Consider the following 16,207-nt stretch of genomic DNA (forward strand, 5'->3'; position numbering starts at 1 on the left):
GTCTGGAGCAAAACGGAGGATTCCTCCGCTAGGGCCCGCCCGCGAGCCGAGTCCGGGTGGAAGCTGCTGACTTGGATGGGATAGAGGGAGAGGTTTGGGACAGTGGAAAAGGGAAGACAATAGCCCGTCTTAATGACTCAGTAGGTCCAGTCTTCCGCCCCGGCCTCTTCCCATGCTCTCCAGTAGAGGTAGAGGCAACCCCCTATCCTGTGCAGAGGGGCTGGCGAATTCCTAGGAGTCCTGTGGGGGAGTCCGGAGCCTCTATAATGTTTGCGTCTAGGATCTCGGAGTCCACCATATCCGGGGGAATCAGCGTGTGGGTGAGCATAAATCTCCCTGAGGAGGGGGTCACTGGGGTCCCCGAGGATGGTGTCTCTCCTGCGGGACTCGAAGTTGGCCCAGGACGTTGAGAGACAGGAAACCTGATGCTTCAGGGCTCTGCTCGCGCTTGCCAAAAAGCCTGGAGGTCGCATTCTTCCTGGGGTTGTAGTGCGGGTAAGAACCCCCACGCCGAGGCAAGGAGGCGTTCTAGCCAGGAGTTCACCGCCAGGGACAGAGCCAGTGATTGAAGGTGGTTGCTGACTTCCCTGCCAGAGAGGAGGACGTTTCGTCTGCGCAGCGACTCGGCGTCCGCCTAACCAGCTCTGGTAACCTCGCCGGGATCGAGGCTGCTCCGAGGGTTGACCCCGATGGGGTGTAGAAGCGCTTCTGGTGTTCCAATGGGACCGGAAGCCAACGCGTCTTCTCGGTCGTCCTTGTTGCGAGAGCGTCGGAGGCCTGGGCCATGGCTCTCGCCGTCTGCGTACTCCATGGAAGGTGGAGGGGAGGAGGCTGGGCTTTCTGAGAGTTGGCCGTCATGTTGTCATACTCTATTGTGGCTTCCTCTTTTTTCGGGTGGCCCATTCTTTTCGCCCTCCGAACCCTCGCGAGGACGTCCGAGAAGGAAGGTGGGACCACCATCGAGGATTCCGACTGGGAAACGGGAGGGGAAAGGGAGCGTGGCCCCCCCCCCCCTACGGAGCTGTGGACATCGTCGTCGGCGTAGGAGGGGTCGGGACGGGCAGAGAGGAACCTCACGCTACCATCCCGGTCACTGATGGGTACAGAGGGGGGCCGAGCAAGTGGAAGATGGTCGAGGGGGGCCCTTGGGGGCGGTGACTCCTCACGAGCTTCCGTGCGGTGCACGAACCGCGCTTGAGAAGCGCGGAAAAATTCCCGTTGGGCCTCCATCTGTTCCTTCAACGTAGTGACGAGTGAACAGAGTGGGGAGGAGGTCCGGGGAATGTCCGCTTGAGTCCCGCCTGGGTGCGGATGGTCCGGGAGACGCCAAGGGGAGACTGCCTCCTCTGGACGAAGCCGAGTCACCCACGACGAACGCGCGCGTGGGCACATCTCGGGCTTCCTGCCCACCGGGCATAGAAAGGGTTCCGGCGATGACCCGGCTCGTCTGACGACGGGTGGAAGGTGAATGTGGGGGCCACCCGAGGAGGAGAAGAGGCCGACGCGCTCCGAATCTCCGAACTCGGCTCCTTTGTCCGTGGGGGGGCGGAGCCGCCGGCAGCGTCGCGGGGCCGGTGGACGCATCCGGGAAAAATCTCGTACCCGGGGGGGTTCGCGGGGGCCAGCGCGTGCCCGTCGTAGCTAACCACCCTGTGGGCAGGAACAGGAGACAAGTGGCCTGAGACTGACTCGGGGCGGCTATTGTACAACCTTTCCGTTTACTACGCTTAGGAGGGGGGAGACAACTGCCCGCGTCCTCCGCCGACGTAGCATGCCTTCTCCTTGTGTCGGGTGAGGGGGGAAGCCATCTAGAAACACCGCGTCTGCAACCTCGTCCCTGATCTCTGTCCCTGTGAGCAAAGGGCATGGAAAGGGCACCGTTGATCACCCAGCTCTTCCTACGGTGGGTGTTGTGCGTACAGCGGGATTCCTGAGTAGAAGAGACTAAGGGGCTCTTTGCCCCCCCCCCTTTGTCCGTGCCGGCGTCGAGTTTCGGGGGCAGCCGCAAGCGACCACATCCGGGAAAAATGGCATACAGGAACGGTAGCTAGCGGTGGCTTGACGCGCATGTCCGACTACGCTAACCGTCCTTTGTTGAAGGAAGAGGACAACTTGGCCTGAGAATGACTCGAAGTGGCGTTGTACCACCTTCCTGGCGACTGTTGAGTTTCCGGGATGGGCGAGGGCAAGCCGCAAGCGACCTCATCCGGGAAAAGCTCGTACAGGAACGGTAGCTAGCGGTGGCTTGACGCGCATGTCCGACTACGCTAACCGTCCTTTGTTGAAGGAAGAGGACAACTTGGCCTGAGAATGACTCGAAGTGGCGTTGTACCACCTTCCTGGCGACTGTTGAGTTTCTGGGATGGGCGAGGGCAAGCCGCAAGCGACCTCATCCGGGAAAAGCTCGTACAGGAACGGTAGCTAGAGGTGGCCTGAGGCGCATGTCCATCTACGCTAACCGTCCAGGTTTAAAGGAATAAAGGACAACTTGGCTTCCTGTCTACTACGCCGTGGAGGAGGGAGAGAATTGCTCGTCTCCTCCGAAGCCGTAGGCCGCCTTCCCCAGTTTTTGGGGGGGTGAAGAGGGAAGCCATTTTCTATGGCCATTTTCTATGCGGCGAAACCACAACAATACTGGAACCAGATTCCATACTTACAGTGAAGGGTAGGATACCCGGTGGCGGTTAAGGGAATAATACAGGGAATGGAGAAGCACTTAAAAATTCCAGGACACAGGATGGCGTAGGGAAAACCCCGATGAAATTGAAGGACGACGAACTCCTTAGCGTCCTTAGAGTGAGCTGGCGACAATCGAAGCGGATTGCTTGATTTTCGGCACCGACGTAAACATGGAGAGATGTTAACGCGGTCACTACTGCGAAGAGAATGGTTATAGTGTGCGAGACTTGTGGTGGAGGGCAAGGGCCCCCCCCCCCTTGCCCCAATGGGGCCCCTTACTGAGGATAAGCGTTGCCCAGACCCACAGAGTGAGGATTTTAATTTCGCAGTAGAAATATTCGCGCTACGCGAGAGTATCCTAGTGTAAGGAGTACCGAAGAGTTTGTATTCTTCGGAACAAATACCCTGGTAGCCTACCAGCCAAAATAAAGAGCAAGTACTTACTATATATATGGAGCAAATTATAACAGAAAGATGCAAAAAGAATGGAAGAGGGAGGTAGATGTAGTAAACTTGAGATGGAAGGGGTGAAAGAGGTCTTTGGGTGCAAGAAGAATGTCTATGGAACAGGGAAGGGAGAGAATGCAAGTGCGAGTGAAGAGTGATTGAATGGACGCAGCCTGAAATTATTTCCTTGTCTCTGCTCTAAGTTCTGGCGTGGATGAGGTGGGAAGGCCGTCATGTAATGAGGCAGAGAGAGAGAGTGTGTGTGTGGTTAAACCAGCTTCAGCTGTTGGGCCCTCCTGTGTCATGCTATCGTTTGACCCAAGCAGTGGGTAGGGTACAGGGGTGACCTTTCACCCACAATAAAAATGGAAGGGACAACCAATGTTTGTTATTGGATATGTGAAGGGTAGGTAAATGCTTGGACTTGGCCATGTCCCTAATAAGGTGGTAAGGACCTTTTGGTATATGAATGTACACATAGAGCAGGAATAGAAAGGTAGCTGGCAGATACAGCTGATAAAAGAATATTGGGATGGTTTGGACACATGGAAATATTGGGGGGGGGGGTGTGGAAAAAACAGATGGCCACGAGTGAGATGAATGAATGGATGAAAGTGGCTTTGAGCAAATGGGGAATGTGTCACACTGGGGATAGGGGTAGAATGGAAAATGGTTGTGAAAGGAATATATGCTGATGCAACGAAAAAATATTTCTCCCAGTTTTCTTGTATTTTCCACATTAGTGGATGAGTAGGGAGGGTCACCATGTCAATGAAGCAGCCTCCCTGTAGATGTGCTTGTTGCACTGTTTCTGACCTGGGCAGTGGGCAGGAGACAGAAATAACCCTAAGATGAGAGGGAAAAAGTGGTGGATGGGAGAGGAATGGGTGGGAGTGGGTGTGTGCCTTGGCTGGTTGCCTCCTTTAGAGGAAAGAGGCCCTTAGTATATAGAGAGATAAATGTACATGTATATACTATGTCTTGCAATTTTGCTTCAGACATGAACAGGGTGACAGAGAGGTCCTTCATCCACAAGGAGCAAGGACAATAGGGACAACAAACAGGTGTTGGGTAAGTGTATACCTTGACTAAGCTGCCCTCCTTATAAGGATTAGAAGGAAAGGACCTGTGTGTGTATATGCATATCTTACGGATGAAGAATTATCCCTGCTCTCTGCCATACTGCTCAGGTTGAAGGCAAAGCAGTGAGGAACAAGCTTTGTCCTTGAAACTTGCAATTTCTGATGTACTTACTTTAGGGCAGGAAGTTTAGCTGCATGTTGAATATCTGACATAGATGAATCTGTGTTCTTCAAGTAATCTGAGATTTCTTTGTACTGTGGATGCTGACCATTCAAGACCAGCTTGGGATGATTGCATACTTTACGCAGGTACTGCAGAGCCTGGATAAAAGGTTAAGACACTAAGAATTATAGATTATATCTAAGGACCACAATGGAAATAAGCTTGCATGCTTTTTTGTGTTATCCTCAGCAATTGTAATTGTTATTTCAAACTATGTGTTCTTTTCATTATCTGCACTTCATGTATATTGATTCAATGCCAAATAAACTTATTATTATTATTATTATATTACCAAATAGAATTTTGTGCAAGGCCCTCAATTTATAATACTATGTATTGCCATATTCAGACTACTATAAAAAAAAAAAAAAAACTAACACTGCAGTATACATTGAGGAAAAAATAATATAATAAGCATTTGGAATGGCTGTCAATGAAACATTTTCTGTATACTACAGTTACTCAATATGAATACTTTACAAATTATGCTGTACTGATCTGAAAAAATAAGAGTATGGTCAATTTATGGAACATAAAAATCCAAATATTTTTTATATCCATACCTGGAAGATATGGCCATGTGACAAGGCTTTACTGTCCTCACTTTCCCTAAGATGGCACAAGCTGTTGTCAATATTTTGTTTAGCTTGAGATCTTGCAAAGTCTTCATACAACCTTTCTTGAAGTGGACTCAGTTCACAGTAATAATCCTTGAGAAATTGGGAAAAGAAAGAGAGGATGAAACAGAACTCTTCATATGTAGGTATATTTTTCAATCTCTACTGAAGCCAAATAGGAGGTGGGGTGGACTTACCTGTGTAATCTTAGGAGGTAGGTCTTTAAGAACATCCTCCTTCATGCGACGCAAGAGGAAGGGCAACACTTGTCTATGTAAAGCTTCCATGGCCAAAACTCCTGCTTCTTGTTCCTTAGAGGAACTCTTGGCATCACGAGACTGGAGGATTGGTTTTGCGTATTTTGCAATGAACTGTTTTTCTGAACCAAGAAATCCAGGCATGAGGAAGTCAAAGAGAGACCAAAGCTCTAAGACATTGTTCTGGATCGGAGTGCCTGACAGGATTAGACGGTGATTCCCTATAAGCTGCTTAATGGCCCTGGATAACTGTAAACAAGTTGGACTTCATTAAAATTGGTTCCTAGGTATTTTTGATTAAATGAGAATTTGGGGGGAGAGGGGGGGGGGTCACCATTTATTGAAGAAATCAAGGTAAGCCATTTCTGGTTGTCAGACGCCAATTGTAAAAGTGCTGTCCCACTGCATTGCCTTCAGCCCAAGCAGTGTGGCAGGAGAGGGAAGGGGTGGGAACGACTTATTTATGAGGTGCAAAGATGAGGGGTTTTATTATGTACATGCATTGTGTGTGTGTTTTGATCTAGGTATTATCATAAACAAGTACACTTGTGTGTTGAATTGTATTTAGCTTTAAGTTTATCAAACACTAGAGAACTTTTGTTACCTTTGTCTTCCCATTCTTAATGATATGGCCTTCATCTAGAACAACATAATTCCACTTGATTGTAGAAAAGAAATCTATTTCATTGCGTACAATGTCATAAGATGCAACAATTAAATTATGATCTGGGAAATACTGACGTAACCTGTAAAGCAGAAACAATTACATTTTGGAAGAAGAAAATAAGAAATACAGCTTTGGTTCATGCTGGCAATCACACACAAGTCATATTACACAGAATGTAGTTTGCAATGTCAGCCAATTAGCTATTTTGAACAGTGGTCCCCAATTCAGTCAGACATTGCAGATTGACATACTTAAAATGCATAATACATTAATACCAAATATGCTACTTACTTGTTTCTTTCTACAAGCACTCCCACATAGTGGAGGGGATTCAAAAGCTCATGAGAAACAAATTTGCCAACTTCATAAATCCAATGTCCAGTCAACGTAGGTGGACACACCACAAGCGAGGGCTGGGGTACATCTTCCTTCTTTCGTGTCTTCTGCAATACCAAAAGAACAGAATTATTAAAATTACTATATAATAAAGGAGGATTTAACAATCTTCAATCAGAGTACCAAGGACTGGAAGAAAGCATGCAAAGTGTTAATTCATAAAAAAAAAAAAAAAAAAATTATAATGGAGAATAATGATCAACACAAGAAACAAAACCGGTAGGAGAAGAACAATATAGTTCTTGAAAGAATGGGGTTATGTATTCTGATATTCACTCTGACAGCTCAGAGAGAAAACACGAAGATTAAAACTTACTTTGTATTTTTCTTGTCTTAGGTAGTGGTCACTTGCCAACATACAAATAGACTGCAAGGTTTTCCCTAAGCCCATATCATCACATAAAATTCCATGAAGCTTGTATTGATTCAAAAAGGCCAGCCAATTAACTCCTGACTGGAAATTGAACAAAACATATAAGCCACTGAACAAAAATATTATCAAGTCCTTAAAATGTAGAGTACATATCAAACAAAAATGCCAGGAAATCAATAGATCTCATCTGAATTCCTTTGCCATCATCTTACTAGTGCCATGCTGTAGTTTTTAATCCAAACCTAGAAAAGAAGTTATGTTGGCAACCTTAACATATACAGAAAATCCTTGTTACATCAAACTAAATGGAAGGTTTGGTTGCCATAGCCAAAAGTTTGACATATCCAAAGGTTTTATTATATCAAACTTCCTGCACATATTGAATTTTTGTGTCAGTTTATGAGATGAAAATCTAAGTTTCTCAGATGGAGTCACCAATAGTAGTGGGTATTTTGGAAGAATACGGCTTTGTTGTACCAGGCAGCATCATTCTTTACAAACCTCCACCTTGTATAACAAACTAAGTTCATTATATCAGTGGGTACTTTGGCTGGAAAATGGTATTCATTATATCCAAATATTGCTAAACAAGGTTATATAAACTGATGGTTTACTGTACTTCAAAGTCTGTGTTTCACTGAACTCTCCTCATACCTGTTGATAGCTTCGTAATTGTGCACTTATGGTAACTGGAATCTTGAAGTTCTCAAGCTTTGTTGGGTCCATTAGATGTTCTAAGAATTTTCGTTCTTTCTGTCTCTTCTCCATAAGTCTTGTACTGAGACCAGGTGGATCAGGCACCCCGCCTTCCAGAGGCATAAGGCGAATCAGCATTGCAAAGCACTGTGTAGCCATTAGTCGCACTGGGGAATTTTGGTCACTCATGCGGCCTACATAATTATAACAAAACTTCATTGAACTAGTCAGCCATGTATTACACAATATAATTTTCTTGCACAATTTTCAGACAATTTCAATCATATGAGCAAACATGATAATATAGTGCAATCACAAAAGAATATTTCTCTTCTGGAGTTGATAAAGCAATTCTTAAGGCAGTTCATATGAATAATAAAATTCTTAAAGGTGTTAAATAGTGTTACTCTTTATGAAGAAGAAAAATCGACATACCTAAAAGTGGCACAATGAGCAAAACAATGTAAGGCACAATATCAAATCCCAGGCTTTCTATAACGGCATTAACACATTCCACAGCTCCTTGTCTCTTTCTATCACTTGTAGCTGCCTCTACAAGTGGCACTACCCTATCAATGGTATGGGCCATGACAGTATCAGTAAGTACTGTGGCCAGAGTCCCAAACACTCGTGCTGTCATGTGTCGTACAGCCGTGTATGGATGATCCAGCCATGTGGCAAGGGGAATTAATTTTGAATTCATCTGCAATGGAGGACATGGATCATAAGTTAAGTTCTGTCATTCAGTTATTCATGTATACTCATCAGCTACATTCAAACAGAACCAAGAAAAACTAAACATTCTTGAGCTAAATGAATAGCTTGTTCTTCTACATCCTACATTACTAAATTTCAACAGGAGCTACAATCTCAAAATTTCTTCCCATTGACTTGGAGATGCTGACCTTGTTTATAAGTTCAGGAGCAAGGTATGGTATCATCACTTCCAGCAATTGAAGCCAATGAATTGATTCCACACCCATTTCCTCTACCAACTCTTGTCCTGTATAGGAGAATAGAGAAGCACTGGATAAAATACATTGAAATCCTTTCTTTTTCAATGATATTTGTATTTTTTCATTTGTCTGGGTCATATCAATTCCCTTTTCCATCACTCATTTTCCCGGCTCCCACATCCACAATCAAATCATATCTTCTATATTCAATAATACATACATATACTAAAGGCTTTTTCCCCCTTACACAGGGGGGGTAGCCAAAAAGAAAAAGGCATAGAAACCGCTCCCACCCATTCCATTTCCTATATATTCCACTCCCCTCCACCCTCCTCCCTCCCTCTTATCTTGGCACCTCCTGGATGACTGGTCATCCCTGCATCCGGTCCACTGCCCTGGGTCAGAAGCAGTGTCGCAAGACACAGCTTGAAATACTTCACCTATCTTCTCACAGCCCTTACTTTCATTAACAGCTGTCTATCTGCTCCCAATACCCTCTCCTCTCACTATGGTACTAATATACAAATACATACATATACCAATGGCCATTTCTCCCTCATAAGGGAGGTACCCAAAAAACAAAATACACACAATATACAAATAAAACAATAATTAACAATACATACATACATGCATAGACCAAGGCTTTTTCCCCCTTACAAGGGAGGTAGCCAAAAAGGAAAAGGCATAAAGTCATTCCCACCCATTCCATCCCTGAATACACTCCACACCCCTCCACCCTCCCTCTTATCTTAGCACCTCCTGGATGATGGGTCATCCCTGCACCTTGTCCACTGCCCTGGGTCACAAGCAGTGTCACAAGACGCAGCACATCCACAGCAAGGCCGCTTCATTAAATTGGCGACCCCCCCCTCTCCGTCCCCCCATGCATAAAAGGAGAAGATGGGGAGAAATCCCTTCGGGCTGCGTCAAATTTTGCTCACACATACTACCACACCCCCCATTCCACCTCATGCATCACAACATCATCCATATACAACCATTCTCCATTCACCCCTGTCTTCTGTCCTCTCCCGTCCTTCCTCAACAGACATTCCCCTCTTCCCCAAAGCCCCCTTCACCAATAATTTCATCCTGTTCAAACTTACCTTGGGAATATGGGGATTCAAAAGGATCTATCATCAACTTCCACAGGGATGGAAGCTGGTCAGGCACACGTCCCCGAAAGTGCCGTGCCATGGCAATCAGTGCACAAGAACACCCTCGTCTCTGAATGCTATTCATGCGCTGGGTCTGCACAGAACAATATCAACATATTTACATTTATGATTATCAGTTCAAGCAATAGACAATATCAGATTTCTTAACATCAGTCCCCTAGTCTTCTCTCATCCACCTTCTCCCCAAAGGTGTTCAATGTCAAGCCAACTCAGAGCAACTGGGGGAGAAGAGTGTGTAATGGGTCTTTCTTATATTTACCTCTTCCTCACTTACAATCCCAGCACTGTCACATTCTTGTTTATTTGAAGTTATGGGCTTGTTTTGTAGCTTGCCAACTTTTCCTGGTGGTCTCCCAGGCCCTCTTCCTGTTATTGTATTACTTCGTTTGAGTACCTGCTTCTCTGCACTCTGTACAAACAAGACAACAAACCATACACTTAAAGTCTTGATATACAGTAGAACTTTGGTTCTCAAACATCTCAAAAGTCAAACAAAATGGTTCACAACCAAACATCTTTAGAGTTTTATGCTCTAGCAGTTGACCAAAATACTGGTTCTCAACCCAATGGAATGGAGAAAAATAGAAAATGGGGCAAAATTTAAAGTACTGTGGAAAAATATCACCCTGATATAGTTGTACCAGCAGATCAGTAAATTTGTTTCGGTCCTTAACCAAATCAGTTCTGGAACAGTTTTCTAGGATGGACTGTGGTCAAGCACAATTAACAAGATGAAAGTCAGCATGCAAGGACATTAGATTTCTGGACTTCTAGTTACAATGAAAACAAACATGCTATGTATATCCTTTCCTCACAACCTGAACTGGTAAATTCATATCTGCAATCCTTGAAATAAACTGCTTTTTATCTAGATATCAAGAGAAGTACAAAACACAATCTCATAATCCCTTTTATTTACAACAATGTTGATAAATGGCAATTTTTGTGTGTACTAACATTGTGAAAAACTCTAAATCTATTTTCGATTTTTGCCAACAAATACAACAAAGTACAACAATAGAGTCAAAATTATTTATCTATATACCAATAGGATCCTCCCCCTTTATAAGAGAGGTAGCCAGCCAAGGTATGCACCTCTCGGTGAAGGGTCATCCCTGCTCTCTGCCTACTGCCTGGGTCAGAAGCAATGCAACAAGACATAGCAGATTCACAGCAGAACCAGCCACATCATGGTGACCCTTCCTCCTCATCACATCATGTAAAAATGGAGAAGACGAGGAGAAATCCCCTCAGGCTGCACTAATGTATATTCCATTCACACCCATCTTTCATTCTCCCTCTTGTGCTCAAGTAAGATTACCTTTTTACTCAAAGCCCCCTTCACCCCATCCATCCATCTTATTGGTCTTCCTTTATGTTCACTCCATCCATCCCTGCCAGCCCTCCACACTCTCTTTCCTAGTCTCTCGTTATTCATGTTCCTTGTGCCCAAACCATTCAATCATTAACCATAATTTCACTTACATTCTGCTGAACTGTGAGAGTAAGAATTCCGTTCACTTTATCACAACCACAGTTGTTCTTCCCTTCCTATGAAAATAGAAAAAGAAGAAAAAAAAATTATATTAAGAAATAGAGAAGTTATATTTTTGGCAAGTGAACCTCCCAATGATATCATGCCACCTCTTAAAAGTTCACTCACTGCAGTAATATGTCATTTGTATATTCAACACAATCTTCACTCTTCTGATGACTTCACACAATCAAAGCAAGTTCTAAGGCAAGTAATTATACAACAGACATTACCATTACTTCAATTTTGGGCGTAAACTCTCTATCAACACAGAGGAAGGTTGCAAGATTCTTGATCACTTTTCCTGATGGGTTGGGATCTCTCTGCAAACACTGCTCTAGAAGAACAGCAAGGTCCTCAGCAGCTAACATCTGTCAATATTCCAAAGTCAACTAAACAGAAGCTACTTCTAATAACTTATGCTACCTAAACTGATGCATTGTCTCAATATACACAAACCTATACATATACATACCAAAGGCTTTTTTTCCCCCTTAAAAGGGAGGTAGCAAAAAAAAAACTACCACCCATTCCACCCCACATACTCCACTCCCATTCAACCCCCCTCCCTCCCTCTTATCTTGGCTCCTCCTGGATGACAGGTCATCCCTGCATCTCACCCACTGCCATGGGTCGGACACAATGTCGCAAGACACAGCACATCCATAGCAAGACCACTTCATTTAATCAGCGATCCCCCTCTCCATCCCCTCATACAGAAAAAAAGAAGATGGAGAGAAATCCCTTTGGGCTGTGTCAATTTATTTTTCACACATACTCCCTCACCCCCCATTGACTCCTTTTCATGCATCACAGCATCATCCATATGCAACCATTCTCCATTCACCCCTATCTTCTGTCTTCTCCCTTCCTTCCTTAACAGACATTCCCCTCTTTCCCAATGCCCCTTTTACCCCATCCATCTATCTCAACCTTGGTCGCACCCTCATGTTCACTCCTTCCACACCTCTTTTACTAATTTTTCTTCACTCTTTCTTTCCATGTGTCCAAACCATCCCAATACTTTTTTATCAACTCTAATTCCCATGTCCCTTTCTACCCCTGTTCTCCTTTTCACCCCATTTCTCACTCTATCCAGCCCAGTAACCCCTATCATACTTCTCAGGCACCTCATCTCAACACATTCAAACTCGTACTCTCTTGTGTTCCATGTTTCTGCCCCATAAAGGGCTGTCGCCACAATCACTCCTTCAAACAATCTCCTCTTAGCATCCATTCCCAAATGTCTATTTCTCATTACATTTTTTTAATACCCCAAGGCATTTACTTGCTTCTCTCAATCTACATTCTACCTTCACCACTCCTCCCTTTCCCGCCACATTTGCACCCAAATATCTAAAACTATCCACTTCCTCTAGTCTCTCTCCCTTTATACCTGCTTCCAATCTGCTCCCACTTTCTTGCCTTGTACATTTCATCACCTTCCTTTTACCCACATTTATCTTCAATTTCCTTCTTTTACCCACCTTCCCAAACTCTGTTACTAACTTCCTCAATCCCTCCTCTGATCCTGCTACAAGCACAGTGTCATCAGCAAACAACAACTTGCTTATCCCCCACTATTCTCCATTTCTTTAACAACCTCCAATCCCCGACCCATTTCTCTTTCATTTACCTCTCGCACCGCCCCATCCATATATAAATTGAACAGCCACAGTGACATAACACACCCTGGTGAAGTCCCACCCCCACCTCGACCCACTCACTCTCTCCATTTCTGATTCTATCACAGGCTCTACTACTCTCGTAAAAACTCTTGACTGCTCTTAACAGCTTTCCTCCTATATCCCATATATCTGCAATACCTCCCACAGTGCCTTCCTATCTACCCTCTCATAAGCCTTTTCCAAATCAATAAAGGCCCAAAAAACATCCTTACCTTTTCCTACAGCTTTCTCACATATCTTACAACAAAAATCTGATCCACACAACCCCTACCTGTCCTCACCAATTACTCCCTCTGTTCCTCTCCTAATCCTCTCAATCAAAACCCTCCCATAAGCCTTTCCAACTACACTTAACTAATCCCTCAGAAACTACTACACTCACATTTGTTCCCCTTTCCCTTGTAAAGTGGAACTATACAAGCACTCCTCCAGTCCTCTGGCACTCTACCCTCTTTTAAACAAACATTAAATAACCTTACCAACCAGTCCATCATCACTGTACCTCCTATTTTTTTTTTCTTGACATTCTGCATGACACCCATCCAACCCAGGTGCCTTACCTGCTCTCATCATCTTAACAACTGCCTTCACTTGTCTTTCCTTATTTCTCCTCCATTTTCCTCACTCATCACTGTCATTTTCTTATCACTTCTCATTGCAACTACCATCCCCTGCCTATCCTCCATCACATTTAGCAACTCCCTAAAATACTCTGCCAATCTTCCTCTTACTGCCTTCTCTTCCATTATCATCTCTCCATATACAAATAATTAAGTTTTAGGATCCAGGTGGATAAAACATTGAAGCAATATTCTGCAAGGTTTGCGTCTTTATTTGCTATAGTTTACCATCTAAATCCACTGTATTTGGGGAAGGAAAAAAGTTACCTGTAACTGTTCATTTTCTTCTTTCTTGATGCATTCCATAAGAGGTTTGATGACTGGGTTTAACTTCTGAGGCAACACTTTGGCTCGGATCGCTGCTCCTGACAGAACAGCTTGCGTACTACATTGAGAAAAAGAGAGAAAAAATAATATTTTCACAAGTGGGTCCAACATTCAATCTATATTCCAAAATTAAATGTAAATTAAAATGGAATGGGCGGGGAAGTGGGGGGGTTGTTGTTGTTGTTGTCGTTCCCTAGACTGTCTGTCCGAGCAGTCCCGTCTCCCCAAGGAAGGCCACAGCCGAAACTGGGTTTTCCCCCAAATCCTTTATAGAGTGTATGTTGTGTTGTTTGCGTGCATGATTGTGTATAATGCAGTCTTCCATTATGTGTTGTATGGTATGGGGTGAAGTGTTACATCCTGGGCAGCTGTTCACAACACGGTCGTCCAGCCTTTTCTGGTAGCTTAGAAGTGCTGGGTGGTGACCGCATCGCAGTCTGGCCAAGTGGACTCTGTCCTTACGTGGGAGAGAGGATTCAGAAGGGTGGATATCAGGGGGTCTGGCATGTAGCAGTGTGTTGTCTTTCAGTGTGTTAATGGAGCGGTGAGTGATATGATTATGAATATGTTTCCGGAGGCTGGTATTTGGTGGTTGTGGAGGAAGAGAAGAGAGTATCTGTGTGTAATAAAGGTCTATGGGTGTAGTTTTAATGTTTCTTGGTGTGTGTGGGTGTTCTGCTATGTAGTGTAGCGGGTGTGATGTGTTTGTGGTGGCTGCAGCGAGTGTTTGTGTGCCTCTCATGTCGAGGTGGTCCTTGACTTTGAGGACTTTTGTTTCATGGTGTAAATGGTCTGTAGGTGATGTATTTGTGCAGCCTGTAATTGTTTTTAGGGCTTTGTTTTGTATGATTTGAAGGGTGTTGTGGTGTGTCTCACTGAGATTAGGAGCCCATGCAGGACTCGCATAATTCATCACTGAGCGTATGCATTGTTTGTATATTGTTATATTAGTTTCTTTGTTTTGTCCAAATGTTGTTCCAGTGATTGACTTAAGTGCGTTAAGTCTAGGTGTGCATTTGTTTTTTATGTTTGTGAGGTGTTGTTTGAAAGACATGGATGTATCGTATGTTACACCAAGAATTTTCGGTGTGTTTGTGTGTGGTATTAGAGTGTTGTTGATGTAGAGATGAGGTATGTATTTGTGTTCTTTTGTCCAGTTGGTGAGAAGTGTTGCCGTAGATTTGGTTGGAGCTATTTTGAGTCTGTTTGTGATGAACCATGTGTTGAGTGTGTCAAGGTAAGGCTGGATTATTTCTGCAGCTTTGTCTGTGTTACGATGTGTGCATGTGATTGTTATGTCGTCTGCGTAGGAAGAGATTTGTATTTCTGAGGTGTCTGGCGTGGGTAAGTCATGCATGTATAGATTAAACAATGTGGGGGATAGAACTGAGCCCTGTGGTACTCCGTTCTTAATGTTTCTGATGTGCGATGATTGGCCATTATATGACACATGAGCATTCCTGCCTGCCAGATAATTGGCCAGCCATCTTTTGGTGTTATTGTGCATGTCTGTGTTATATATTTTATTTGTTAGGTTGTGGCGGGGGATAGCATCAAAAGCTTTACTAATGTCCAATGTTATAAGAAGTGTTCTGTGGTGGGGCCTATCTGAATTGATGCCATCTAAAATTCTTTGTGTGAGGTTTGTCAGAAGAGTGTTTGTGGAGTGTAGTGGCCTAAAACCGTGTTGTGAGTCAGCAAGGGGAATATATGGTGTGACAAGTTTAAGTATTAGGCGTTCAATGACTTTAGAGGGGGTGCAGAGAAGTGTGATTGGGCGGTGCGATGTTGGGATTGTTGGGTCTTTGTTCGGTTTTGGAATGGTGATTATTTTACCATGCTTCCAGATGTCGGGTATAGTGTTGTGTGAATAGCTGTAGTTTGCAATGTTTGTGAGTGCGTGTATACCTTGTGGTCCAATGTGTTTTAGGTGGATGTTGCTTATGTTATCAGGGCCACAGGCAGATGAGTGCTTGAGACTATGCATTATGAGTTTTGTCTGACTGTCTATGAAGGGGGTGGGGTAGTATGTGTGAGTAAATTTTGACGCAGCCCGAAGGGATTTCTCCCCGTCCTCGCCTTATATGCAAAGGGGGACGGAGAGGGGGGGTCGCCGATTAAATGAAGCGGCCTCGCTGTGGATGTACTGTGTCTTGCGACACTGCTTCTGACCCAGGGCGGTGGGCAGGGTGCAGGGATGACCCGTCATCCAGGAGGTGCTCAGATGAGAGGAAGGGTGGGAGGGGTGTGGAGTGTATTTAGGGATGAAATGGGTGGGAGTGTTTTTATGCCTTTCCCTTTTTGGTTACCTCCCTTGAAAGGGGGAAAAAGCCTTGGTATATGTATGTATAAATGTAAAAGAATTTATGGATTATATAACTTCTCAAGTATTTAACTTTCAATCTATGGTTATACTTAGTAATTGTCAAACATGTACTAAAACATATGCCCTCCTATTCTTCAG

At 44.3% G+C, this 16,207-nt stretch overlaps 1 protein-coding gene across 2 annotated transcripts in view; it reads right to left on the bottom strand.

Annotated features, from left to right (window-relative positions):
- Hel89B (histone acetyltransferase 1) overlaps window positions 1-16,207 on the bottom strand; it is a 76,865-nt gene that overhangs the window by 16,073 nt on the left and 44,585 nt on the right. The window contains exons 17-30 of one of the 2 annotated variants that reach the window (XM_076187085.1): window positions 13,684-13,801; window positions 11,348-11,479; window positions 11,060-11,125; window positions 9,834-9,983; window positions 9,503-9,647; window positions 8,343-8,440; window positions 7,873-8,140; window positions 7,396-7,631; window positions 6,685-6,822; window positions 6,264-6,415; window positions 5,910-6,051; window positions 5,246-5,554; window positions 4,995-5,141; window positions 4,381-4,529 (exon numbers count right to left, since the gene is read on the bottom strand). In XM_076187085.1, the coding sequence (XP_076043200.1) occupies window positions 4,381-4,529; window positions 4,995-5,141; window positions 5,246-5,554; window positions 5,910-6,051; window positions 6,264-6,415; window positions 6,685-6,822; window positions 7,396-7,631; window positions 7,873-8,140; window positions 8,343-8,440; window positions 9,503-9,647; window positions 9,834-9,983; window positions 11,060-11,125; window positions 11,348-11,479; window positions 13,684-13,801 (2,250 nt within the window). Of the gene's footprint in view, window positions 1-4,380; window positions 4,530-4,994; window positions 5,142-5,245; window positions 5,555-5,909; window positions 6,052-6,263; window positions 6,416-6,684; window positions 6,823-7,395; window positions 7,632-7,872; window positions 8,141-8,342; window positions 8,441-9,502; window positions 9,648-9,833; window positions 9,984-11,059; window positions 11,126-11,341; window positions 11,480-13,683; window positions 13,802-16,207 lie in introns of both variants that reach the window. The other variant, XM_076187084.1, reaches the window with a different exon arrangement.

Source organism: Oratosquilla oratoria, chromosome 6 (assembly GCF_046742065.1).
Source record: "Oratosquilla oratoria isolate Oo_2021 chromosome 6, ASM4674206v1, whole genome shotgun sequence".
Lineage (NCBI taxonomy): Eukaryota > Metazoa > Arthropoda > Malacostraca > Stomatopoda > Squillidae > Oratosquilla > Oratosquilla oratoria.